Source organism: Trachemys scripta, chromosome 5 (assembly GCF_013100865.1).
Source record: "Trachemys scripta elegans isolate TJP31775 chromosome 5, CAS_Tse_1.0, whole genome shotgun sequence".
NCBI classification, from domain to species: domain Eukaryota; kingdom Metazoa; phylum Chordata; order Testudines; family Emydidae; genus Trachemys; species Trachemys scripta.
The window spans coordinates 335,355-361,182 of record NC_048302.1 but is presented as its reverse complement, the minus strand read 5'-3'; the positions used below and the strand labels follow the sequence as shown (position 1 = coordinate 361,182).

General features: G+C 49.6%; 1 protein-coding gene across 1 annotated transcript in view; it reads right to left on the bottom strand.

The window, feature by feature from the left end:
• Window positions 1-5,522: 5,522 nt before the first annotated feature.
• MFHAS1 (malignant fibrous histiocytoma amplified sequence 1) overlaps window positions 5,523-25,828 on the bottom strand; it is a gene marked incomplete at its 5' end in the record, with an annotated part of 92,256 nt that continues 71,950 nt past the window's right edge. The window contains 3 exons of the mRNA XM_034771303.1: window positions 5,523-8,244; window positions 16,867-17,328; window positions 24,062-24,347. Coding sequence (XP_034627194.1) covers window positions 24,217-24,347 — 131 coding nt within the window. The remainder of the gene's footprint in view (window positions 8,245-16,866; window positions 17,329-24,061; window positions 24,348-25,828) is intronic.

Sequence of the window (25,828 nt, the reverse complement as noted above, 5' to 3'; positions counted from 1 at the left end):
AAACTGAATTCAAGGTTAAGCCACAGTGTCCATTCACAACAGTGCTCAATGGAGGGTGGTGAAGGGTAAGATAATCCTATTAGGAACCGTTGCTGCAAGAGTTGCCCCATACATTTTCAATTTGTCCTTGCAAAACAGGCAGGACCTATGGGGGCCCCCGAGTCCTGAGCTAGCTTCTGAAGCCATATCAGTGCATGACACCTGGCTAGGGCCAGCAGACTAGTTAGCTGAAGTCTGGTATAATCACAGCAGAAAAGTTCTTCTTTTGATGCACCACATCTTTGGAGCTGCCATGAACTTTCAAGGGAGTGAAACGTCTTCACAGCAACATCCCATCACGGTATCACTCAAAGCCAAGCTGCAGTCTTGCAATGTTAGCTGAAGCCTTTCAACATAGATTGGTAGTGACCAGGGCAGCCGAGAGCGGATTCGGGCCCCAGTGAAAAAATTTTTCAGTCCCCCAGCAAGGGCGGACTGGCTAAACAAGGCCGAAGAGAGGGCGGGGAAGCCAGGCCTGGAATTTTTTTGGGCCCCCCAGCAAGGGCGGACCGGCTAAACAGGGCTGACAAGAAGGGGGGGGGAGCCGGGGAAGCCAGGCCCCAGCCCCCCTTCTGGACCGCTGGGCCCTGGTAATTTTACCGGCTTCCTCCCCCTCTCGTTGGGCCTGGTAGTGACCAGACATTCTTACATTTGACGTCTGCTTTCTGGCCTATGAAATGAGTTCGTGTCTCCATCCAGTTCCTGCTGGAAGGGCTTCCACAGAGGTGAAGTAGCCAGTTAGACTGAGCACTGACCTGCCCTTGGCAGGTAGCTCCACAGTAGGTTGAAGCAAATCAGCATGTACGTTGACTGGCAAATGCCCACTGCCTGGGCTGTGCTTGTTCAGTGAACGGATAGGCCAGGGGTCAGCAACCTTTCAGAAGTGGTGTGCCGAGTCTTCATTTATTCACTCTGATTTAAGGTTTTGCGTGCCAGTCATACATTTTAACGTTTTTAGAAGGTCTCTTTCTATAAGTCTATAATATAGAACTAAACTATTGTTGCATGTAAAGTAAACAAGGTTTTTAAAATGTTCAATAAGCTTCATTTAAAATTCAATTAAAATGCAGAGCCCCCCGGACCGGTGGCCAGGACCCGGGCAGTGTGAGTGCCACTGAAAATCAGCTCGCCTTCGGCACACATGCCATAGGTTGCCTACCCCTGGGATAGGCTCTCAATCCAGAACCTGGAAGCAAAACATACAAACACACATGAAATGTCCCAGGTGACTCAAACAGCTGCTTGGAAGAGCTGGAAGATAATATTTTTGCAGAGATGTTGAAAATTACTGCACCAGGTGTCACGGTTACCATGGAAATGTTTTATTCATAAATCCAAGTGGAGCCAGCAGAAAGCTTGGTCTGGGAATCATGTTTACCAGGAGGCTGGGGGCAGGGAGACGGAAGCACCCTCTGGCTGCAGGTCCCTCCCAGCAGGACAGTGTGGGATGTCATGAGGATTGCCTGCCCACACCCTTTGCTGTGCCTCATAGAATATCAGGGTTGGAAGGGACCTCAAGAGGTCATCTAGTCCAACCCCCTGCTCAAAGCAGGACCAATTCCCAACTAAATCATCCCAGCCAGGGCTTTGTCAAGCCGGGCCTTAAAAACCTCCAAGGAAGGAGACTCCACCACCTCCCTAGGTAACGCATTCCAGTGTTTCACCACCCTCCTAGGGAAATAGTGTTTCCTAATATCCAACCTGGACCTCCCCCACTGCAACTTGAGACCACTGCTTCTTGTTCTGTCATTTGCCAGAAGAACATTTAGACTCTTACTCCTGACGTGGGGAGAGTAAAGGGGGCAAAACCAGCCACTGATTCTGGGCAGCAAGAACGTTCATCTGTCCATCCTTCCCCAGAGATCTCTTTGGGGCTGGTCTTCCTCCATCCTGAAGGTCCTGTATGGTAGCCAGGTGTCCGCTCCCATTGCGTGTCACTCGTCAATCCTTAGCACAAAGGAAATCAAATCCCTAGAGGGGAATTCCCACTATGCATAGTGAGGACCCATCCTTGACAAGACAGAAACCTCTCTCTGAAAGCAAATCAAGACAGGGAGGGGCCCATAGGGGCAGGGTCTCTAAGGAATCCCACTCTTACCTGCTAACAGCCCCAGATCACTACTAACAGCAAGAAGAGATGTGCACTGTTCCCCATCTACATCCTGCTTCCCACTTACAGAGAACAGCTGCCTAGGAACTGACAGCATGTGTGTACCCCTTGCTGTGCCTTAACCACATCTCTCCCACCATGAGAAAAACATCTTTAGGCCTGGAACCCGAGGGGTTCAAAGTGGCAGTTCCAAAAAGCCATGGCAGGGCATTATCAATTGATGTGAATTATCTTAATGGATTAATCGATTTTTGTTACAAATTCAGTCAGATACCTGAAGCTCCCTCTTTGCTGCCATTGGGCAGGACCCCTCCAAAGGTGAGCATCCGGTCTGTGTGACAGGGAGGTTTTTGGTATTATCCAGGAGTACGTAACATGCATGTTCTCCCATACGGGTGTGTTCCTGCTTTAACCAGAGCTCTGCCTCAGCGCCGGCTGCACCAGGACAGAATTTACTAATCTAATCTAGTTGGCTAATTTCAAGTCTGGTATCTGGACCCAGACTGGTTACCAAATGCCCAAAGCCCAGTGGAGATACCTTTCTAGCCCCCTGGAGCTCGTGGTTTGTCCAAACGTTACCTTTTTCCTGCCCAGATTTTTATAGCTGATGCCATTGCTCTTCTAGCCATTTAGTGCCTGGGATTGACTCTAACGGAGGGAGTGAGAAACAGGAAGCGGAAATACTGTTCCTTCCGTTCCAAAGAGGGAAACAAAGGTTAAAAGACTACGAGAGAGGTCATCACACCAGGGCACCGGGGTTTGGGGAATCAGAGGCACACAGGGCTATCCCAGGGGCCCACAGGTGGCAAGAACAGGTTTCTAGAACCAGACACCTCTGTATTACTGCCTGAGCATTGCTTTCCAAGTCCGTGATCTCAGCACAAATGTCTCCCTAGGTCGGTCAGTATCATTTAGTTACCCATTTCTCCTACATAATTTTGCTGTTTATACATTAATCCTTGTAAAAGTCTGATAGCGAACTAGGAGCAACTGACCTGTATTTGACAGCTCCCCTGATCTCCTGCTGGTGGGAGAAAAGCAGGATGTGCCACCCCCACTTCACGCTGGGCTGGAGGCCTGGCTGCCTCTTTAAAGGATGAAACTGCCAGGAACTGGAGCTGCAGGGTCAGGGGAAGGCTGCAGACACTGCAGAACCAGGCCAGGAAGTGCAGAGCATGGGACAGGCTCTTCCCTGAGCTGGGAGCAACGGGACGTATACACCTCCCCTCCTGACGTGACGCATCATTGGCTCCCAAGCTGTAATCTGTCTAGATACCAAGGTATCGGTGTGTCCCCGCCTGCTGCCGTCTCTGAGTGCCTTACAATACCAGCGAGGGAGATGCCACTGGGCCTAGAGATGTAAGTGACTGTGTGACCTTGGGCAAGAGTCTGTGGTATGCTGGGACTTGAACATCACTACTAATTGGCCTAGGCACAGGAGATTAAAACAGATTTCTGTGCTCCATTTACATTCCAAACATTCTTTCAAACCACTATTCTCCTGCCATGAAATCTGTTTTTCCAGGTTTGCGAATGATGCCCTATATTCAGCATTCTGTGATACTACAGATACCTGAAGAGTCAGCTGCCAGAGGAGACATCACAGTCACCAGGAGGGTTAGCAAAAGATTTCTGGTACTTGTGACGCCCAAGAGAGCTAAGGTCTCCTTGTAAACCCACAAGAGAAACGGATTCAAATGGAGAGGGAAAATAATTTGATATGGTTAAACTAGAACAGATTCCTGACAATTATTGGGGGCTGATATTATTACAAGAGCTCAAAGATCATACCAAAGGATTGTCTGCAAATATCTGTTCTTCAACTCAGCGGCTCTCAATCTTTCCAGACGACTGAACCCCTTTCAGCCATGGGCAGCAGGACCCAGGCTTCAGCATGTCTCTCAGCTTTGCGGGGCTCCTGCTTGCCACCCCCTAATGCCAGCTCGGCACTTGCAACCCCCAAACCATCCCACCACGCCCAGGTTGAGAAACACCAATATAGTACATATTTTTAAGGCCCAGCTTGACAAAGCCCTGGCTGGGATGATTTAGCTGGGAATTGGTCCTGCTTTGAGCAGGGGGTTGGACTAGATGACCTCTTGAGGTCCCTTCCAACTCTGATATTCTATGATTCTATACATAGAGCAGTATAAACAAGTCATTGTCTGTATGAAATTTCAGTTGTCTATCAGGGATGGTCTAAACAGTATTTGGCCCTGCCCTGAGGGCAGGGGACTGGTCTCGATGACCTCTCGAGGTCCCTTCCAGTCCTAGAATCTATGACTTCGCTAGTGCTTTTTACATAGCCTGCCGTAAAACTAGGCAAATAAATAGAATCATAGACTATCAGGGTTGGAAGGGACCTCAGGAGGTCATTTAGCCCAACCCCCTGCTCAAAGCAGGACCAACCCCAACTAAATCATCCCAGCCAGGGCTTTGTCAAGCCTGACCTTAAAAACCTCTAAGGAAGGAGATTCCACCACCTCCCTAGGTAACCCATTCCAGTGCTTCACCAGCCACCTAGTGAAATAGTTTTTCCTAATATCCAACCTAGACCTCCCCCACTGCAACTTGAGACCATTACTCCTTGTTCTGTCAGTAATATCTAGGTGAGCTGATGTAACCCCTGGAAGACATCTGCATACCCCCAAGGGTACATGCACCCCTGGTTGAGAACTGCTTCAAACTGATAATATGCCAGTACAATCCAGAACTGCTTCATGTGTAGCTCTGTTTTAGAAATGTCTCCATCTGCTATTACGTAGTATTGCAAATTAGGACATCAAAAGTAGCTCTAGAAATCAAAACTCCTTTGTTTCTTGAGTATCTGCCCTGAGCTCTGCTGCATGATACCAGAACCTTTAAATTGGGCCCTGCTACAATCAGCAGTTACCAGTCGCCTCTGCCTGAGCACCTCAGCGCTGATTAATCTATCCCGCCCATCCTTTGCGGTGCTGATGTCTCCTTCAGTAGAGCTCAGGTTTCAGACATTGTACGTGTAGTCACTCTCTCTACACTTACTGTGAGTGAGTGCCATTTGGAGAAACAGCAACAAAAAGAAGTGGAGTTTATATGTTCTCTAGTGTTTCGATATGGGAACAGGGACTATGGGCGCTCTGGAGGGGCACACGTGGTGTTACAGAACAAGTGTTTACAGTTATATGATCTGTCTGAATTTGTATTTTACGACAGTAATTAGTACTCAGCTCCAGCACCAAATCCCAGTTATGCAGGGTGTGCATCAATCTTCTATGTTCATAGTTCAAAAACATAACTAGGCCCTGGGTCTTCAAAGCCAGAAATCAATTTTGGGGGGAGGGGGGGAGTGGTGGAAATTCTGAACTGAGTTAAATGACTGGGAAGAGATGCCTTGTTTCAAGTTAAGATCAGATTTATTGTCAATCTTTTTGGCAAGGATAATTTGTAAATTTCTACCCAGTTATGGAGATTAATGGATAACTGTAGCTGCGGCATCAGCTGTACACCAACACCACTTGCTGTTCTTGCAAGAGTGCAAATCACAAGGACAGGTCCAACATAGGCAAGTGAACCTTTTAGGAAGGAAAAACACTTGGGCAGTGCCTTGTCACAAACCTGGGAAATGGCTTTTCTACCTCAAGGGGCACAAGTAGAAGACAGAACAGCCTCAGGGGGCAGTTTCTGGCCTGGTGGGGGGGGGGAGGCAGGGGGCGGCTTGCCTGGGCAGAATCGTTTCTCTTGTGCTTACTGGAGTAGAACTTTGGCCTTTTCCTGAAGAGCCTGACACGGTTCTTCCAGTGATGCTGTCCCAACAGGATCCCGCCTGGGGTCTCAACAGCTGAGCTCCCGGGGAGTCTGGCTGCAAAACTCCCAGGCGATGAGACAGAAAGGAGCTTCCTGCACAGAGGGTTAATGGTCCTGCCCAGCGAAGGAGCATTTCCAACTGTTTGTCTCTTCAGCCAGTCTCACACATTTCCTGCACCCTGCCAGCACAGCGCCTGTCACACCTGGGCACAGGCTTTGCTGCTTTGGCAGCTTTAGGTATCAACAACAAAAAATAACTCACCCTGGTATGACCCCCATTGACCAGAAGCGCTATAGCAGGGACCAAGCATGCTCACTGCCCCCAGAGAAGCTGAACACACGCACCTGCCTTTACTTTCAAGGTTTATAGTTACCAAACACCTTACGGGGGACTGCCCAAGGGAAACCATCTCCTGTTACACAAACCCCGAGCTGCCTTCAGAGACTGAGTACAGACACGCCTGGTTAACCCCAATTCATTCTTAGACCTCAGCTGTATTCAGATTTAAAACGGAGTCCTAAAGCGTTTAGCAAAGGCCGAACCTGGAGAGAACAATGCACGTTGAAAAGGGACTAGTCAGCCCAACTCTGGCCTTAGGCTAAGCAGTCAGCAGAAACTGGAGCTATGGAGCCAAACTCCTCTCGGTAAGAACTCCAGAGATGTCAAATGCAGTTACAACAGGGACGTACGTGGTCCAGCAACAATCCAGTACTGCAAGAATACCCCAGATTTCTCACTATACAAGACATGTAAAGTACTATCCACTGACAGAGTTCCCACCTTTCCATGCTCTCACTGATTACGTACATATAGTTATGCACATTTTCTGTCAACACACAAAGTAAGCAAGCAGCTGCATTTGAGCTTCATTTAACTGAACCACCTCTTTGGGATTCTGCTTTGAAATGCAATATAAGATGCTACTGGTCACCCCCCAAGGAATAATGGTGCTATCTGCCTCCCATTGTTGCCCCAAGGGCAAATGATTTATTGGTTTGCCCTTCTGAACTGTGCTATTTCTGTAGAACACAGATCAGCCAGCAACCTGGAGACTGGAAACAGGTTAGTGAGCACAATATGGTGCTCTCTGGTTGAGAATGTTGGCTGCTGGGAATTTATCCTCCTACTTAAAAGGAGTTGAATTCCCTACTAATTGAAGTAAATTCTTCTCCGATACAGCCAGTGCGCTCTACACCCTCAGAACATATTCTCAAATAGCGAGTGCCCTGCCCTCCTGCCAAGGACCCATCGTACATAACACCCGAGTGGTTTAAAAACCCTACTTGATTGTGACAGTTCATTAACTCCCAAGCATAGTATGACAGCGAGGGGTGTGCATGCAGGCTGAAAATGTATGTTTCCCTGCCCACCTTTCCCTGGTCTCCATTCTGAGCTCAGCGACACCAGTCTCACTGGTGCTTGGCCTGTGATTAGCAACAGGTTATTTTCATTGAATGCCTAGTCCCCCTGCTCCTTGCCATTGTGCTGTGCTGAAGCATGGCACTTGGCAGTGAGGGTATTCCCAAACTAGCATCTTCTGGCTGCCACCACCTTGTTCTGGGGGGTTCTTTTGGGTTTCTTGGAAGCGGAGAGAGACAGGGACGATGAACATCAGGCAGCATATCCTCACCGTGGAGAGAGGAGAACGTCTCCAGAAGCAGCCGCTCCTGTGAGCTGCTCAACAGTGATAGCCTGGAGCGTACTTGGTGAGCTAACACTGTGTGTGAGGGACAAAAGAACAGTGATAGATACTTGAACATATCGACAACAAACCAAGAACCCAAGGGCTATTTGGCAGGGCTCCAAGCAGAATATTGCACTCAGTGGTCACTAATACTAGAAGCTTTAAACTGTGTAGAAAATTAAATGGTTTTGCACATTACAAAAATAAAGATAAACCACATTGTTCTACACTAGTTACTGAACAGCAGTGAACTTCAGATGAGTGATCCCGCTTCCACATGAAATAGAACCAAACTGGAGTGCTCTAAATACTGCCATCAATCCCAACATTATGGCTATTTGTGTACAGCAAACAGAATCCCTGAGAAGCCGTTCACACTGTTCGTTTGTCAAGCAGCTCTTCCTTGGAGGATGATCATAATTCTGAGGTTCAGGTGTAAAACATTTACTCAGTTCTGCTTTACCAAGCCACGGCATTTATTCCTTGAAAACAGCTGAACTCTTCTTGTTAGTGTGTCCATAGATCACGCTGAGTTATCAGGAAACGGTCCTCCAGCTGGGAAAGAGATTCCAGTCTGGAGTTTTCTTTTCCTCACTTATCACAGCAACAAATCACTAGTTTCTTCCTCTGGGGAAAATAAAGAGAGAGACACATCAGTGGCAGTGAAGAGAACAGGAGAATGTTTCCAAATGTGGGAAATGAGGGGAGATCCTTGCTATTTATCCAGCCCCAGCTCTGGGCACAAACAAAGCCTGTATCCATGTGGGCATTCTGTGCCTCTCCTGCCCCCTCCAAGCAGTGACACTGAGCTCCAACAGCTGGAGAACATGCCACCTGTAAGGCTGGCCTTGTCTCTACGCCCCTTTGAACGTCTGTGTCCTCCCACTCCCCCAACCTTTGTAGGTGAATTTAGTTCACGGGTGGGTTTTCTGATAGCGCTAAGTAGACCATGACTGCGGTGCCAGCAGAGCCCTGTCCCCAAGCCATTCTGCTCCTGGAAGAACCTGCTTTTTATTGAGCCAGAGGATTTGGAGGGTTCCCCAAAACCAGAGCTAGGGAGTTCTTAGCCCAGACGAGCATTCCCAACCCTCTCATGCTGGAAGGTTTTGCCAACACCTAATACACACTAGCTATTGCCGATCACATCACTCAAATAGTTCAGATATTGTAAAGAAGGAAGAGCTGCATCTTTAGCTAACTATACATTATTTTAACTGTAAACAAGTTAAGAAAGAAAAGAAGCCAGCTACACACTCCCCGCTGACTCTAGCTTGTACGGCTTCAACTGGTCATGACTAGACATTGGTCCAATCCAGAGCTCCAGCTGTGAGCGTCTGTGTTCCCGATTTGGGGATGTACAGGTCTTCGCAGCTCAAGCTCAGGTTTAATTAGGGGACTTCCAGAGCGCTGATGATTCAGTATTCATCCAAACCTGACCAGCACCGGCTGTGGCACAGTTCATGGGAGCAAACACCAAACTATTCCTGAAAAGGAGGCAAGGCCTTCCCATTTTAACGTGTGCCTTATGGTTCTGTAACATTTCTCAAGCTCTCAGCCACAGGGGCACTCAGTATTCCTGGGGGGATTCTGCACCACTGCGCACACACAGAAACATGGCCCCCCACTGATTCTCTTTGCTTCCTTGCAGAAAAATAATTTCTGAGGGGAGGCAAAGAGAAGCTTTACCAGTGCTCACTGCGACGAAGTGGGGATTTTCCCTTGTTATGTTGTATGTGAGTCTTACTGTTTTGCATGAATGCTGTGTGTGCCTCAGTTTCCTTGTGCATTGCACCAATGTCTAGGTGATGGGAATAAGGGTGTGTGAATTTTGCGGGGGCTGCTCCAGCTGCCTGCACGGATGCCATGGAGACCCAGGAGGGGGATGCGACCAGATGACTCTTGACCAGGGAAGCGAGACAAAGGTCGGAGGAGGAGGAGCAACAGGCAGGGTAGGGGCCAGGCAGCTGGAAGTGAGTCAGTCTCAGGTGGCTTGGGGGAGGGCCAGAGCCCTGGCTCTGGGCTCCCCTCCCCCGAAGATGGACTTGGATGAAAGTCACTGACTTCTGTGCTAACAAGTTCTGTTCTACGCTGTGTTCCTATCGACTAATAAACCTTCTGTTTTCCCGGCTGGCTAAGAGTCACGGCTGACTGCGGAGTTGGGGTGCAGGGCCCTCCGGCTGCCCCAGGAGCCCTGCCTGTGCGGACTCGCTGTGGGAAGTGCACCGTGTGGAAGGGGATGCTGAATGCGCCGAGGTCAGACCCAGGAGGGTCGAAGACGTGTGAGCTTCTTGCCCTGGAGACAGTCTGCTCCGAGGGAGAGGAGGCTCCACAGAGTCCTGACTGGCTTCGTAGGGAGCAGTTCCAGAGCATCGCCCGGGGACTCCGTGACACTCTCTCACTCCTCCCTGGCAGTGCAGGCACATCTGTTTGGGAGCCTGGAGCAGCCAGGGGAGAGGCAAGTCACTGCAGGAGGTGGGGGGAAGAGTCCAGATGCACGGGCATTGGGCAGCCAGGGGAGAGGCAGGTCACTGCANGGGGGGAAGAGTCCAGATGCACGGGCATTGGGCAGCCAGGGGAGAGGCAGGTCACTGCAGGAGGTGGGGGGGAAGAGTCCAGATGCACGGGCATTGGGCAGCCAGGGGAGAGGCAGGTCACTGCAGGAGGTGGGGGGAAGAGTCCAGATGCACGGGCATTGGGCAGACAGGGGAGCAACTACCCGTACAGTGATTCTCCCGCCATTTCCTGGCCCTATTGCTCCTCAGCCATGGGGGAGGGGTCCCTGTACAGGGAGCTGCTCCCTCTGTCCACCCAACCCCCGTGCATCTGGATCCCTCCCCCCTCCCCCCTGCACCCAGAACCCCCCCACGAGGCCCCCCTGCATTGGGAGCCCCTTGCAACCTCCCACAGAATTCCCACCATGCTGAGCCTCACCCCTGCATCAGGAGCCCCCAGTACCCAGACTTCCCCACACCCAGAACACCACCACTGAGCCCCCCACATCCAAAGCCCCACCCTATAGAGACTCACCCCATGCTTCGGGAGCCCCACACCACTCAGTCCCAACAGCTGCACAGCTGCATTCTGACCCCCACCCCACCAAGATCCACTCCTCCAGCAGCCAGATCCCCCTGCTGAGCCCTAACTACCTTCACCTGTCAAGTATCAGAGGGGTAGCCGTGTTAGTCTGAATCTGTCAAAAGCAACAGAGGGTCCCGTGGCACCTTTCGGACTAACAGAAGTACTGGGAGCATAAGCTTTCGTGGGTAAGAACCTCACTCACTTCTTCAGATGCAAGTAATGGAAATCTCCAGAGGCAGGTATATATCAGTGTGGAGATAACGAGGTTAGTTCAATCAGGGAGGGTGAGGTGCTCTGCTAGCAGTTGAGGTGTGAACACCATGGGAGGAGAAACTGTTTCTGTAGTTGGATAGCCATTCACAGTCTTTGTTTAATCCTGATCTGATGGTGTCAAATTTGCAAATGAACTGGAGCTCAGCAGTTTCTCTTTGGAGTCTGGTCCTGAAGTTTTTTTGCTGTAAGATGGCTACCTTTACATCTGCTATTGTGTGGCCAGGGAGGTTGAAGTGTTCTCCTACAGGTTTTTGTATATTGCCATTCCTGATATCTGACTTGTGTCCATTTATCCTCTTGCGTAGTGACTGTTCAGTTTGGCCAACGTACATAGCGGAGGGGCATTGCTGGCATATGATGGCATATATAACATTGGTGGACGTGCAGGTGAATGAGCCGGTGATGTTGTAGTTGATCTGGTTAGGTCCTGTGATGGTGTTGCTGGTGTAGATATGTGGGCAGAGTTGGCATCGAGGTTTGTTGCATGGGTTGGTTCCTGAGTTAGAGTTGTTATGGTGCGGTGAGAATATGCTTAAGGTTGGCAGGTTGTCTGTGGGCGAGGACTGGCCTGCCTCCCAAGGTCTGTGAAAGTGAGGGATCATTGTCCAGGATGAGTTGTAGATCACTGATGATGCATTGGAGAGGTTTAAGCTGAGGACTGTAGGTGATGGCCAGTGGAGTTCTGTTGGTTTCTCTTCTGGGCCTGTCTTGTAACAGGAGGCTTCTGGGTACACGTCTGGCTCTGTTGATTTGTTTATTTCCTTGTGTGGGTATCGTAGTTTTGAGAATGCTTGGTGAAGATCTTGTAGGTGTTGGTCTCTGTCTGAGGGGTTGGAGCAGATGCGATTGTACCTCAGTGCTTGGCTGTAGACGATCCAACAGATCAGGATTAAACAAAGACTGTGAATGGCTATCCAACTACAGAAGCAGTTTCTCCTCCCTTGGTGTTCACACCTCAACTGCTAGCAGAGCACCTCACCCTCCCTGATTGAACTAACCTCGTTATCTCCATACTGATTTATACCTGCCTCTGGAGATTTCCATTATTTGCATCTGAAGAAGTGAGGTTCTTACCCACGAAAGCTTATGCTCCCAATACTTCTGTTAGTCTCAAAGGTGCCCCAGGACCCTCTGTTGCTTTTTACCTTCACCTGGACTCCCCTGCACCCAGAACCCCCAACCAAGCCCCTGTGCATCTAGATTCCCTCCCCCACACCGGGCTGCCCACAACCTGATTGCTCCACACAGAATCTGGTACTCTTGAGGGAATTCTAAACCAAAATTTAAAAATTCTGCACCAAAAAATCAAGTTTTAAAATTCTGCATATTTTATTTGCCAATATAATCACATCATTTTCAATTATTTTGGTCATTTATTTCAAAATACTTTTCAGCAAAGAATTGAAAATAGTGTGATTATATTGTATTATTTTGACAAATATGCAGATTTTTGCAGAATTTTAAAATATTGTGTGCAGAATTTTTATTTTGGGGGCACAGACTTGAGGAGTAAGTCAGTGTGGCGTGCCGAGGTCTCTGCCATTCCCGCGTTCCATGGCGTGCTGATTCGGCTGCGTCTCTGCGGGAGTACCTCAGGAAGCTCTTGCAACTGAGGTTTTTTGACTTCAGTGGAAAATCACAACCTATTGGTTACCTTCCACAGCACAGAAGTGTTCAAACAGCAGCTTGAGCGGTGTAGCCTAGCAGCTTTACCTTCTGGATCAGTACATTACATGCTACAGAGAAATCATTTTTACTACTATAAAAAAACCTCTTCAATCAAGCTGCCTGGAGCTGCCTACAAGACCAGCACTCCCCTGCCCGCACATGCTATCAGTGCATTTTACATTAGTGCTCAGAAGCGAGGTGGTCTCCAGCGCCCAGACGGCTCACTGACTATTTGATCAGAGACAAAGGGTTGAGGTCAGCCTACATTTTTCTTCTCTAAGTAGCTTCCTGGAGACAACCCCCACTCGGCTCTCACAGAGAGTCAGCATCTCAATAGTGCTGAACTGCTCTTTCTGGTCTCCGGTTATTTCAGGGGTCACCGACCCAAGTGATCTCTGTTTGATAGGCCAGGATGAGCCTAAAATGCTCCAAAACAAAACCATGGAAAGCACCACTGTTAGCACAAGGGAGACAGAGCACTCTGGTTTGGGCGACGCTCCCAATCCCTCAGACTCTGCACTACGCAGAGTGGTTCCCTGTCCTAACAAAAGAACGGCTGTACTGGGTTAGACCAAAGGTCCATCTAGCTGAGTATCCAGTCTTCCAACAGCGGCCAATGCCAGGTGCCCCAGAGGGAATGAACAGAACAGGAAATCATCAAGCGATCCAGCCCCAGTCACCCATTCCCAGCTTCTGTTCATTCCCAGCTCCTGGCCTCATTCCCCGGCTCCTATTATCCCCCACCCCTTTTTCTTACTCACACATCCTTCTCCACAGGAAACATCCATGTGGGAAGCCAATCACTCCCCACAGCTGTGGGGAAGCGTCCCCTCAACCCCACTATGGTCTTGTTCCTGGAACCAGTGCAGGGGTCTTTGGGGTCAGCCTTCGGTGGGTTTTAGATAACTCCTCTGCTTGTTGGAAGGGAGAAGGAGCTCTCTCTCTCCTCCTGTCCCACCAAGGGACCTGGCAGTTCACAGTCCAGGCGAGGAGTCCACGGTCACTCTGCTCCCCCAACACAGCTCGCAGGCCTGTCTTTGATGCTACTCACAGCTTTGCCAAGCAGCGGAGTGAGGCTGCCCCTATTCTCGGTGATGTTACTGCTGCTTGCAGCTTCAGGAAGTGCCACGCATGAGCAGCAGTGCTGGAGCCATCTGCCAGCTGCCTCAGGAAGGCAGTTCTGCACCTTGCCCCACACAGGACACTACTGCGAGTTTCCCTCAGGAACCGCAGGGGTACAGCCCTCACAAGCAGGAAGCAGGCCCTTAGAGTCTGCAGAAGCTGAAGGCACTTGGCCAAGGGAGCCAAAGGCTCCTCCAAGCTGTGAGCTCACGTTTGTGGCTGAATGCTTTCCTGGTAGAATGCTCTTCTTCAGGCTGTTACCAGCTCACTACACAACATGACTGCACTACGGGGCTCCCTCTGTGGAGGAGCAGCCACGGCACGTGTGAGTGCTCCACAGCAGCTGGTCAGTCTGACACGCCTGCCACGTGTGCCTACACCAACAGATCTGGTTCCAAAGGTACCCGAGAGCGGGGAGTGTGCACTTTTCCAGCCCAGCTCCCTAAGGACAAGCCCAGCCTGGCAGCTTTCAGACCACTGTGCGTTTGCTGAGTAGGGACACACAACTGGCCGTGCCTTTCCCTGCAGATCCCAAGGGAGCTCCAGTTCCCAGCCAGGCAGTAATTCTGTCAGGGATTTCAATGACCAAGTCAGGTTTCTCGTTTACAGGAGCAGGCTCTCGCTGAGCGAAGTGTTGGGAGGACACCATGCATTTGTTTGGGGTTAAAATGCAGATGGGTTCGCGCAGCAGCCAGCCCTCTCTTAGCAGTGACAAAGGGAGCATGCAGGCCTGATTGTCCCCACTTTCCTAATCTGGTGGCATTTCACACCTGCTCTGCATTGCGGTAAGTGGCTGCACCAAAGGCAGGGCAGGGTGAATCAGCCCCTCTCCTCCCAGGATAGCTCTTAGGACTCCGTTGCGCTAGGGGCTGTGCATCCCGGCCTAGTGAGAAACTGCTACTTCCTTTTTCTACCTCAGCCCGTTGGCAATAGATGGCCAGAGCCCAGCACACACAGTGTAGGACTTTTCAGCTGTAAGAGGGCAATTGCAGCCCCCGCAGGCCAGACCGCCCCCTCGTGGCCCATCAGGAAAGGAGCCAGCACTTTGCTCCGGGTAGCAAAGCGTCCTATCTGACAGCACACCCAGAGGAAAGCTCTGCCTGGTAAGCCATCGTCAGCACCAGAGACCCGCAGTCGGAAGAGTTAGACCCGTGTGTGTGATGCACAAGCTGGAAGAGAACCCAGCTCGCTCTCTGTAGTGGGACCGCTGCCCCACTCCTGGGTAAACAGGGCTGTGGCTGGGTGAGCCAATCAGCTAGGCCTATTGACCTAGCAGCCTCAGCTGTGGCACGCCCCAATCAGGGCCCAGCTGGCCCTTATAAGAGGGCAGTGGGCAGGAGCAAGCATTCCCTAGCTGCCTGAGTGCTAAAGGGGACTGGAGCGAAGCAGGGCTGGGGAAAGAGGCCAGAGGAGCTGGGGAGCTCCAGGCCGGCAACTCCCCAGGCTGCAGGGCCTTGTACAAGGCCCCTGGAGGTACTGGGTTGCAGGGAAAGGCAGCAGGGCAAAACCTCCCTTGCCTATGATGACTGGCTTATACAGACTGCAGTCGGCCCCAGTGAAAGGGGGCTAGATGGTGACTGGCAGTAGCCCATAGGCTGAGGTAAGGTGGGGATAGAGGGCAGGGGTTCCCTAGGGGAGAGGAGAACCAGATCTGTGGGGTATTGCCTGCACGGGTAGCACCCCAGATAAAAGGGTACCGGGGTCCAGGAGGGACATAGGGGCCAGTGACGGCGAGACACTGGCAGAGGGCACTCTGGAGCTGGTAAAAAGAGCTAATTCCCGGATAAACCAGCAGGAGGCGCCACTGGGTGAGTCTCCGCCCCGCTACTCTCCCCCGGAGGTAAAGCACTCATTTGCAACTGAAGTCTGGGCACATGTGTCTGACCAATACGTGGCGCTTTTTCAGTTGCTTTTCTCAACACATCTGCACTTGGAGGAGGAGGAGGAGAGGAGCAGTAAGAAGCGCAAGAGTTGTCTGCCTTAAAAGGTGACTGACAGGGTCCTTTGGAGGGAGAGGAATCAGTCATATCAAGCCTCCTGTGGTGGCGTTTTCCCCCATGTTAGCCCATGTAAGACGGCTCCCGTACCCTTCTGTGATGGGGTAGTAGCACCTAGTGGCCAGCCTACCCCGCCCCCTGGGATGGCCTGCTCTGCAGGAGCATAAGGAGCTGACTGTCTGGGAAGCCCACCAGGTGAGCTGCGGAGAACAAGGGAGCCCCGGTGGCCAGTCTGCCTGCCTGGTTCCCAGCACAAGTGCTGGTGGAATCAGCCTGTTTACGCGGCACATTCTGATCCCACCAAACCAGTCCTTTTGGATGGACTGTCCAGCCAGCACTAGGTGTTTGATGGGGAGCAGTAGTGAATGGAGGATCCATCTTGCAAGAAAGCAGGTGGAACAGAGAGGGGCAGGGGTATCTTCCCAGCCCTGTACCAGTGAGTGTCGTTTGAATGGGAAGGGTTAGGATAATGTCCTAGCTCTACACCATCATGAATTTAGCAGAGGATTCAAAGTAACAGATCTGGCTGAGATTTAAAGAAGGTTTACAAATTATTCCTCTTACAAATGCCACAGAAAGCAGGATACGTACAGGCGGTGTGTGGGTTTGTGCAAATGAGAGACACCACCAGCACGTCAGGGACTAAAAACACATAACTGATTGGTTAACTACAGTTCAGTTGCTCCTAAACTCAACCTGCTACAGACCAAGCATCATGTGTCAACTACAACCTAGCACATGCCAGCCCAGAGCTGGACTGTCCTCTTATTCCATCTCAACCTTCGATACGTGAAACCCACCAGCGAGCGAATTAGGTTCACGTACATTTACAACCTCATAGTTAAAAAAATGTATCTGCAGTTAACTGTCTGGGACATTAATTTTGATACTGGACTTCATACCATGTGAAACTATCTCCATTAACAAGCTGCCCCAGTCCACCCCTCCACCAAATTATCGGAGGAACATTTGTGCCATAGATTGCTGTGGTGAATAAGAGTCAGACCGCACTGGCCTGCTCTACCGGTCTGCTTTTAAAGAGATATGATAGCTACCTGCACGCTGCCAAACCCCACTGAAAAATCTGACTGATGCAACCCCAAACACTCACCTGTAAGGAAACAACTCCATGAAACTCCATAACAGCAAGTCTCCACTGACTTTTCTTCAGTTACATCTGAATGAAACAGCACTGAGAACATTTTTACATTCATCAACAGGTCTAAATGGGTGCACAGCAGGTAATCAAAGGGTCCATAGAATTTCAATCCCAGTGTTTCATCTCCAGCCAAGAATGCTGCCATCTGATTGCTGCAAGACTATTGTTTCACGTCACATCTGGTCATCAGTGACCTTCAGATTGCACTGTACACTTAAGTTCTCAAGGGTATCTCAGGAGAGACACACTCAGCTGTGTTCCCACTTCAAATAGTTCAGAGTTCCAAAATCTGGTCTCGTTGTAAAGGCAGGACTCCAAACCCAAGAGAGACAGTAGCACTACAGATCCTTCAGCCACACCGCAGTTTCACATGCCGCCCGATATAAAACCTTTAGCACTAGCATTACCATTCATCTGAAGGAGAGAAGGACAAAGAAACCGTCATGTAGCACCAGTCTTTCATGGCTTATAGTGTTCATGATGAACAGATTAATACACATTCTGTTTTCTTCCAGATGCCAAATATGGTGAGTACTCAGTCTAAATAAAATGCCCTTTTTCAGAACAGACAGGGTTTCTTTTGTCATGGGTTTGCTGGCAAATGAGTCACCACCACAACTATTACGGGATGGGGGCACTAGTATTAGGTGCTACCTAGGGCAGACAAGCCTTACGGCGTTTGTGTTCCATCTCAAACTGTTTAGTTTGTGGGTAGAAATGTATTTGCTTCTGAGATCTAACCCAGTGTCAAACAAACAAAAGGAGAAGTGTGCAGCTGTGGTTCAGGAGCTTCAGGAGATGCAAGGTCGACAGACAGAGCTGTGTTTGAACACACAACTCAACACAGCTTCCCCCCTCTCCCAAGCTGGTTAATCGCAGTTGGCCCACTGCAGGGAGGCCAGGGCAAACTGTGCTCAGAACTAGTGTCAGATAGTGAACGAAACCAGTGAGGATCTAAAAGCAGGAAAGAACACCAAGGCTGGTGCCCAAGATGAGAACAGCTGGCCACGTATCCAGCTGACGTTCTTTGCACATCTTTGTCTGCTCCCATTATAGAGCGCACCCCTCCCCACAAGGGGGAACACATGGGACATGAATCTCTGAAGAGGGTCTCAGCAAAAGGTTTGGGAACCTCTGCCATAGCAGAAGCTTGCATCCAGAGAAGCGAAGACACCATTTTAAAACCTGGACCTTTCTATCTGCTTTGAGCAGGGGGTTGGACTAGATGACCTCCTGAGGTCCCTTCCAACCCTGATATTCTATGATTCTATGATCAAGTGATGTGTAGCCAGAAGAACAAAAATAAAGGATACTTCCTGTAACTGGGAGTTCTTTGAGATGTGTGGTCCCTATCTGTATTCCACACATGGGCAAGCATGTGCGCCATGCGCCCGAGTCCACAGATTTTAACAAGGCGTGTCAGCTGGCCTGCACATGCACAGTAGATCTCCTTATGCTCCCGAGCAAGGGTACAAGAGGAAGTGTGGGTCGATGCCCCCTCAGTTCCTCTTTCTGCAAATTTAACCAGAGGGGACGGAGGGCGGGCCGTGGAATACACAGAAGGAACACACATCTCAAAGAACTTCCCATTACAGTCAGCAACCTCCATTTCTTCAAGAGCTGGTCCCTACATGTAGTCCACGCATGGGTGATTGGCAAGCAGTGCTCAGGCTGGAGGTGAAGGCAAGGAAGCCAGCAACAAAGATGTGTGCACTACTGCAGATCCCACTGCTACATTTGCAGCAGAGGCCCGGACTAGTGCACAATGTATAGCAAATATGTGTCTGGAGCTCCAAGTCGCTGCTCTGCATATGTCCTGTGTTGAGACTTCCTGCTGGGATGCTATCATGTGCTCTCGGGGAGTGTGCTACTATGCCTCCGGGAGGCGGAATGTGAGCTAGCATGTAGCACTTGATAATGCAGCCAGAAACCCATTTAGAAATCCTTTGAGAAGATATAGCTGTGACATTCCACACCTTGGGGGAGTGTGCTTTAACCCCCATAGTCCTCATTTTTATATAATCGCTATCTTACATATAAAGCATGCCTTGTAAGGTATCAGGGGAAAGGCTATGATCTGCTAAAAGTCATTTCTCTATCCATATGTGTATCATTAATGCATGTGAACTTATGAGAATTGTGTTGTATGGTTGTCACTACCACATGCTGTAAGTTGGGGAATCAGCCAGATATTAGCTCCCCATTGGCAACAGCAAGGAAAGTAAGCAACGCCTGGGTGGGTGTCAAACAACCATCAACAACCATTGTCCAGCAACAGAGCTACAATTCAATGACTCACCTGCATGAGGCCACACCAGGGGAATCGCTCAACCTTGCTTGGAGACTCAGCAATGTCCCCAAACATGCCTGGACTTCCGTTTTCCAAGCACATGGACTGAGGGTATAAAACAGACAGAGGGGCCATATGTTTGGCCTCTTCTCCTGCCCCCACCTATGCTGCAAGCAACTAAGATACTGAGAAGACAAGACTCCAACAGAGGATATTGGCCCAGGAACAAACCTGTATATTAAGGACTGCAATATCCAGTGGGGTGAGACAAACTGCTTAATCTAGATGTTTTCCCGTCTAATAGGGTTGAGAGTTTAGACTGCATTCTTATATTTCATTTCTTTTGGTAACTAACTCTGACTTTTTGCCTATCACTTAAAATCTATCTTTTGTAGTCAATAAATTTGTTTTAACTGTTTATCTTTACCAGTGAGGTTGTATGAAGTGTGTGGCAAATCTGCTCAGGTTTGACAGAGGCTGGTGTATATCCACTTTCCATTGATGAAGTGGTGAACCAATTAATAAATTTGCATTGCTTGTCTTGAGCAGCGCAAGACGGTACATTCCTGGGGTACAGTGCTGGGAGCTGGGGGGATTTGGCTGGTGCCTTTCTCTGTGTGATTCATGAGTGGCTCTGGGAGCATTCATGCAATCCAGCTGGGTGTGGGGCTCCACATACTGCTGTGCTGAGTGATAACAGCTCCTGGAGGGATTTGCTGCTTGTCACTAGCAAGGCATTGTGAGAGACAGCCCTGGCTGGAGAGAGTTCAGGGGGCACAGTGGTCCCACAAGTCCCAGGCTGCACCCCGGGAATCCCGTCACAATAGCTTGACCTTGGGATCTCGCAGGTATCATGATAGAGTGTCTTGGTGACTTTCTGATGGGTTTTGGTTCTTTGCAGGTAAAAAGCCAGCGAATGCTGGACGTCAAGGGAATGAAGTCTCTTCTCTTTGGGAGAAGTGTGGGGTTTGGGAAAAGAGATGGGTAAGTGAATACACTGGTTAAGGTAAAATTCAGAGACTAGCCTGGGAAGAAATTCAGGGTGAAACCTTGTCCTTCTGAAATACCGTAAAGGGAAGATCCGCCATGAGGGCTCCCAGTTTGTTGACCCTCCTGGCCAAAGCGATGGCCACACCACTACTTTCATGGATGGTGATACAGGGAGTGGGAGTAGAGAAGGGTACCTTTTTAGGTTTTGACCATCAAACGAAGGAGGCCATGATCCTGGTGGGAACCTTGGAGTTGATGTGGTCCTTGTTGGGTGAGTAGACTAAGCTGAGCCAGGCCTGTAGGCAACACAGATGAAGTCTGGCAAAGTGTGTCACATTAGAACATGCTGCCACATGGCCCAGCAGTGATATGCACATTCTCACTGTAGCCTTTGGTCTGCAGGAAATCAAATAAAACAGGTTGCACATCATTTGAAACCTTTCTGCCGGGAGGAAGGCTCTTGCAGAAAGACTCCATTGTTGCCCCAACACATTTTGTCAGCTTCATGAGGGATAAAATGGATTTTTCTCTGTTCACGCAAACCCCCAGTGCTGTGAGAAGCTGAATGAGGAATTGAATAGCTGACGTGATCTCCCATCGAGAGGGTCCTAACAGGAGCCAGTCATCCAGATACAGAAAAACTGAATGGCCCTGACATCTCATCAGAGCTGCCACCACAGAAAAAACTTTTGTAAACACTTTGGGTGCTACCACTAGTCCAAAGGGGAGGACTCGGAACTAGAAATGCTCCTGACCCACCATGAACTGTATGAGCCTCCTGTGGGAAGGGTGAATGTCCATATGAAAATATGCATCCATGTTGAGAGCTGCAAGCCATATTACCTCTTTGAGAGGAGACACTTGATGCCAACGTAACCATCCTGAATTTTGACTTTCAAATGAAAATGCTGAGGTGCTAAAGATCCAGATTGGGTCTCCATCCTCAGTATTTTTGGGGACTAGGAAATATGGACACTAGAACCCTCTTCTTTGATACTGAGGCAGGACGTGTTCTATTGCCCATCAGTATAATAGGGATTCCACTTCCTGTTGAAGGGTCATCTAGTGAGACTGGTCCCTAAAGAGGGACCGGGAAGGGGGCTTGTGCAGAGGGAAGGGGAGGAACTCCATGGAGTATCCCTGATGGATAATCTCCAAGACCCAACTGTCGTGATTAGCTCCCAGTTCCAGGCGAAAAGAGTAAGATGGCCCCCAAAGGTGATGGAAAAAAGGATAGGTGGCATCAGAGATGGCACATGGGTCTCAACTAAGATGCCAAAAGTGGCTCCTAGCAGCGGGCTGGGAATGGGCTGTGGTTGAGGTGGTAGAGGGGACTTAAAAGCAGAGCCTCTCAGTCTTCTGTTGCTTGCGTGGAGGCTCAGCAGGATGCTGGTAGTAGAAAGCATGAGGAGGAGGAGGAGGTGGTCTTGATTTATAGCTCTGCCTCTAGTGCTTCCTTCTTGGGACTGGTGAGCAGATCCCCAAGGAGCAAAGGTCAGACATCAAGTCCTTTAACGAATAAAGAGAGTCATCAATTTTCTCACTGAAGAAGTTCAACTTGTCAAAGGGAAGACCTTGGATAGTATTCTGCACTTCCCTGGGAAATTCCGAGGAGTGCAACCAAGAATCCCTCCTCACAACAATACCAGTGGCCAAGCTTGTTGATGCTCTATCCACTGCATCAACTGCAGCCCGAACAGCCATTTTTGCCACCAACTTGCCCTCCTCTAGTAAGGAGAGGAATTGGGCTCTGTCACCAGGGGAAAGTTTGTCCTGAAAGGCCACCAGCCTAGAGAAGTTGCTGCAGTTGTACTTTGGTGATGCGGAATTGCAAGCCCACAAAGAAGACCTTTCTCCCCAGGAGGTCCAGTCTCCTGAAGCCTTTGTCTGACGGGATGGTCCTTAGGTATAGTGACCTAGTCCTCTCGGTAGCAACCTGTACCAGCAGAGAGTCTGGAGCAGGGTGGGAAAATAAAAATCTGGCTCCCTTTGGTGGGACGAAAAAGCACCAGTTGGCCCTCAGAGATGTGGGAGTACAGGATGATGGGGTGTGCCAATCTTACTAGTTCCAATACAGCCTCATTAACTGGGAGGACCACCTTACTTGGGCCCTGAGGCTGCAGAATGTCCAACCAGTTGGTGTGGACCTTGGGTTTCCTCCAGAGGTATCTAGAGACAATTAGCCACTCTTTGCACAAGTCATGGTATTGCTGATGATTGTCCAGCGGGGATGGGGAAGAGGAGGAGATTCCCATCAGGACTGTCTGTACCTGTGGTTCTGGTTCGACATCCTCCTCCTCCTCATATACCAATGAATCTGGTTGTGGGTGAGAAGGAGAAGAGTGAAAAGTCTCCTGGGTGAGTCCCAGGCATCTGCTATCAGGATCCTACAGTCCCCAATAAGGCCTGAAAGAGGGGCCAACTGTGTTTGAGGGGGACCCCGTGGCATGGGAAACAGTCAGTCCCTAAGAAAGTCATGACTATAAAGGTAGCAACTGTAAGTCCTGGATTGCCTGTTTGGGCTTGGCTCTCTCTGGGGGGGATGAAGAAGCAGCCAGCTCATCAAATTCATCTGAATCTGAAAACTGCTCCTGTTGGAATGGCGGAGCTGACAACAGCTGTCACTGCTGCCTGATGATTGTAAGTGAGATGGTTCCTGGGACAACAACATACTATCGTCTTCTGGCGTAGTAATGTCCCTCAGGAGGGCTGGGCCAGAGAAGAGGGGAGACTGTGGATAGGGGAGAAAAGTATCCTCTGGTGCCTTGTAGGTCTGAATATGAATATATGCACGGGAGGTTCGGATGGTCAGCACCGACGGTATGGGTGCATTCCTGAGCGTGATGAGTTCTTTGGGCAGGTAAGTCAGTACCAAAGAGTCTGGACCGTTGTGGACAGAACCAGAAGACGGCTGTCTTTATGCTTCAATTCCAGAATCACCGGTGCATTCTTTTTCTTCCTACATGCTTTACCCTCAAGCCAGGGTTGTGTGTGGTTTGTTTTTTTGGTTTTTTTAAATGTTGTGGGTTTTTGTTTTGGTCTGTCAGAACTGGTTCTTTAGGACACGTAAGGGTTTGCCTGACCTCAATGGGCTCGGGGAAGGAGCACATCTCTTATGGACAGTCACTGACGGAGTCTGTCCTCGTGCCCATGAGTGCCCCTTACTTTCATGGGAAGTCCTGGAGGGCTCCACTCCTAAGCATGTGCTCATAAGGGCGCTGCTCATTTGTTGAGGCTGAAGTACACATATGTCTCCCTAGCTGGATCGGAGAGGGGCCTCATGGCCTTCTTCATCAAGCATTCCTAAGGCAAAGCTGACGGGCTTTGTGATTTCTCAGTGGAAACAAGAGACAAAATATGCATGTCACCCAAACAGTAGAGGCAGCATTGCTATTCGTCACTGATGGAAAAGGACCTAGGGCAGGAGATGCAGTTTTTGAAGCCTGGGACTCTGGGCATAGTCCCAGACCATGGGGAAGAAGTCCTTGGTCTAGGGAAACAAACTACACTAGAACTATAACTGTACTAAGCTAAAAAGAGTAATTATTCACCAACCATTTTATTTACAGGTTTTCTGAAAAGCTGAAGGAGAGAACACTGGATTCGGACTCAGGCCACATGGTGGTTAGAAGGAACTGAGGTGGCGTCTACGCACACTGCCTCTGATACCCTCAACTTTGAACATGAGGAGATCTACTGCGCCAACAGACACTGCTTGTTAAATTCTCTGGGCGTGGGAGCATGGTGTGCCTGTGTACCCACACATGGAATATACACACGGACCAGCACTCAAAGAAGAATCACCAGTTACTCAAACATTTCCTTCATTCAGCAAAACAAACGGAGGAGGATTTTGCTTTACTGTACCTTTATTCTGAGAAGGGGATGTCCACATCCCACTAATAATTAGAACAGTCCCTGGGCTCTGTGGCGGCTAGTATTCAAAAATGCTTAGCGAGGGCTTGTCTTATGTAGGGTTTTTGGCGTGTACTGAAATTGGGGGTCCGTGCGTCTCTCAGAGCTCACTTGGAACAAGGGCTGATGAGTGTCGGGGTGGGGGGGTAAACCAAGGCGACATTGACTCGCTCGCTGCCATTCCTGGGGCAGATTATCTCCATCACTCCCTCTGGTCTAGGCTGACTCAGCAATTCTCCTGAGAGAGAGAGAGAGAGAGAGAGAGAAACACACATTGAGCATCACAGCCATATTCACAAGACAGCTCATTTCACAAAGACCCATAAGGGAGACATCTAAGACCAATGTCATAAGATGTTCTATAAGGAATTTTATTTTTCAGCCCAACAAAATTCTCATCTGCATAACCATGGTGGTGATTATAGCTGGAATAACGTTGCTCCAGACAAAGACAACATCTGCCATTACTCCCGGCTCCCCTAACCTGATCACCACAGACTGACTCAAAAGATCTTTAGCTAGACATTGCAAATTGAATTGGTCTCTAGAGTCTAATGAGGCAAGGCCTGCAGAGTAGGTGTTCCTAATTAGGATTCAAGGGCAGATGGGATCTGAAATTCACCTTCCAACAAAGCTCTGCATACACAATATGAATTGTAGGTGTCAGTAAGGCAGCTGGCAGATCAGTGGAGACAGCTACAGACATCCCCCTATTATTTGTGTCTATGCAGTACAGTGATCGGCACCTCCCCCCCCCCCGAGAAATTACCCTACCATGGAATAAGTCAGTACAAATCTAGCTAGAGGGATTCTATGACTACCCAGTGGAGACTCTATTCCTTTGCATTAATCAGAAGTGACCAAATTTGAGCATCGTTAAAAATTTAGATTCTGGGATGCAACTTTCCCAGGGGCTGCTGCTGCTCTAGCTCAGAGATCATGCTGCACCAGGCGGCTGGCTCTTTGTTTGCTGGCTGGAGTACGTGTCCTATGCTCCCATTTAGAGCAAAATGCTGTGTGTCAAACCCTGCCCTCAGAAGCTCCTGCACAACCCTCCACGCAGCCAATGGGAGTTCCAGGGGTGCCGTCCACGGCAGAATGTTGGCCTCTTATTTTGACCTTTTGCACAGCATGCCCATCTTCGGCATTGGCCCTTATGGAATTAAGCAGAGCGAATACAAGAGCATTCTGCAGCTGCCTGCCGGGTGGCAGTGGTGGTGCATTTCTACAGCTGACCCATATGCCAGGGCTCACTTCAGCAACTATGCCATGAGTCAGGCAAGTTCATTTGTTTGAGAAAAAGTTACTCCTGATTAGCCAATTACTGACACCCAGAATCAGAGGAGTCAAGGGAGGGCCCTGCGTCAGCTACAGTCATGTGAAGAGGACATAAGTGAAGAAACAAATGGACCAAGCCCTGAGTGTTTGATCCTGGAATAAAGAGCTGTCGTAGCAATGTCCCTTTATTCTCAGGCCTGGTCTACACTACAGGGTTAGGTCAAATTTAGCCACGTTAGGTCAATTTAAAAATGAATGCGTCCTCACAACCAATCCTGTTCCGTTGACCTAAAGGGCTCTTAAAATCGACTTCTGTACTCCTCCCCGGCGAGGGGAGTGGCACTAAAAATCGACTTTGCTGGGTCAAATTTGGGGTAGTGCAGACGCAAATAGACGGTATTGGCCTCCAGGAGCTATCCCAGAGTGCTCCATTGTGACTGC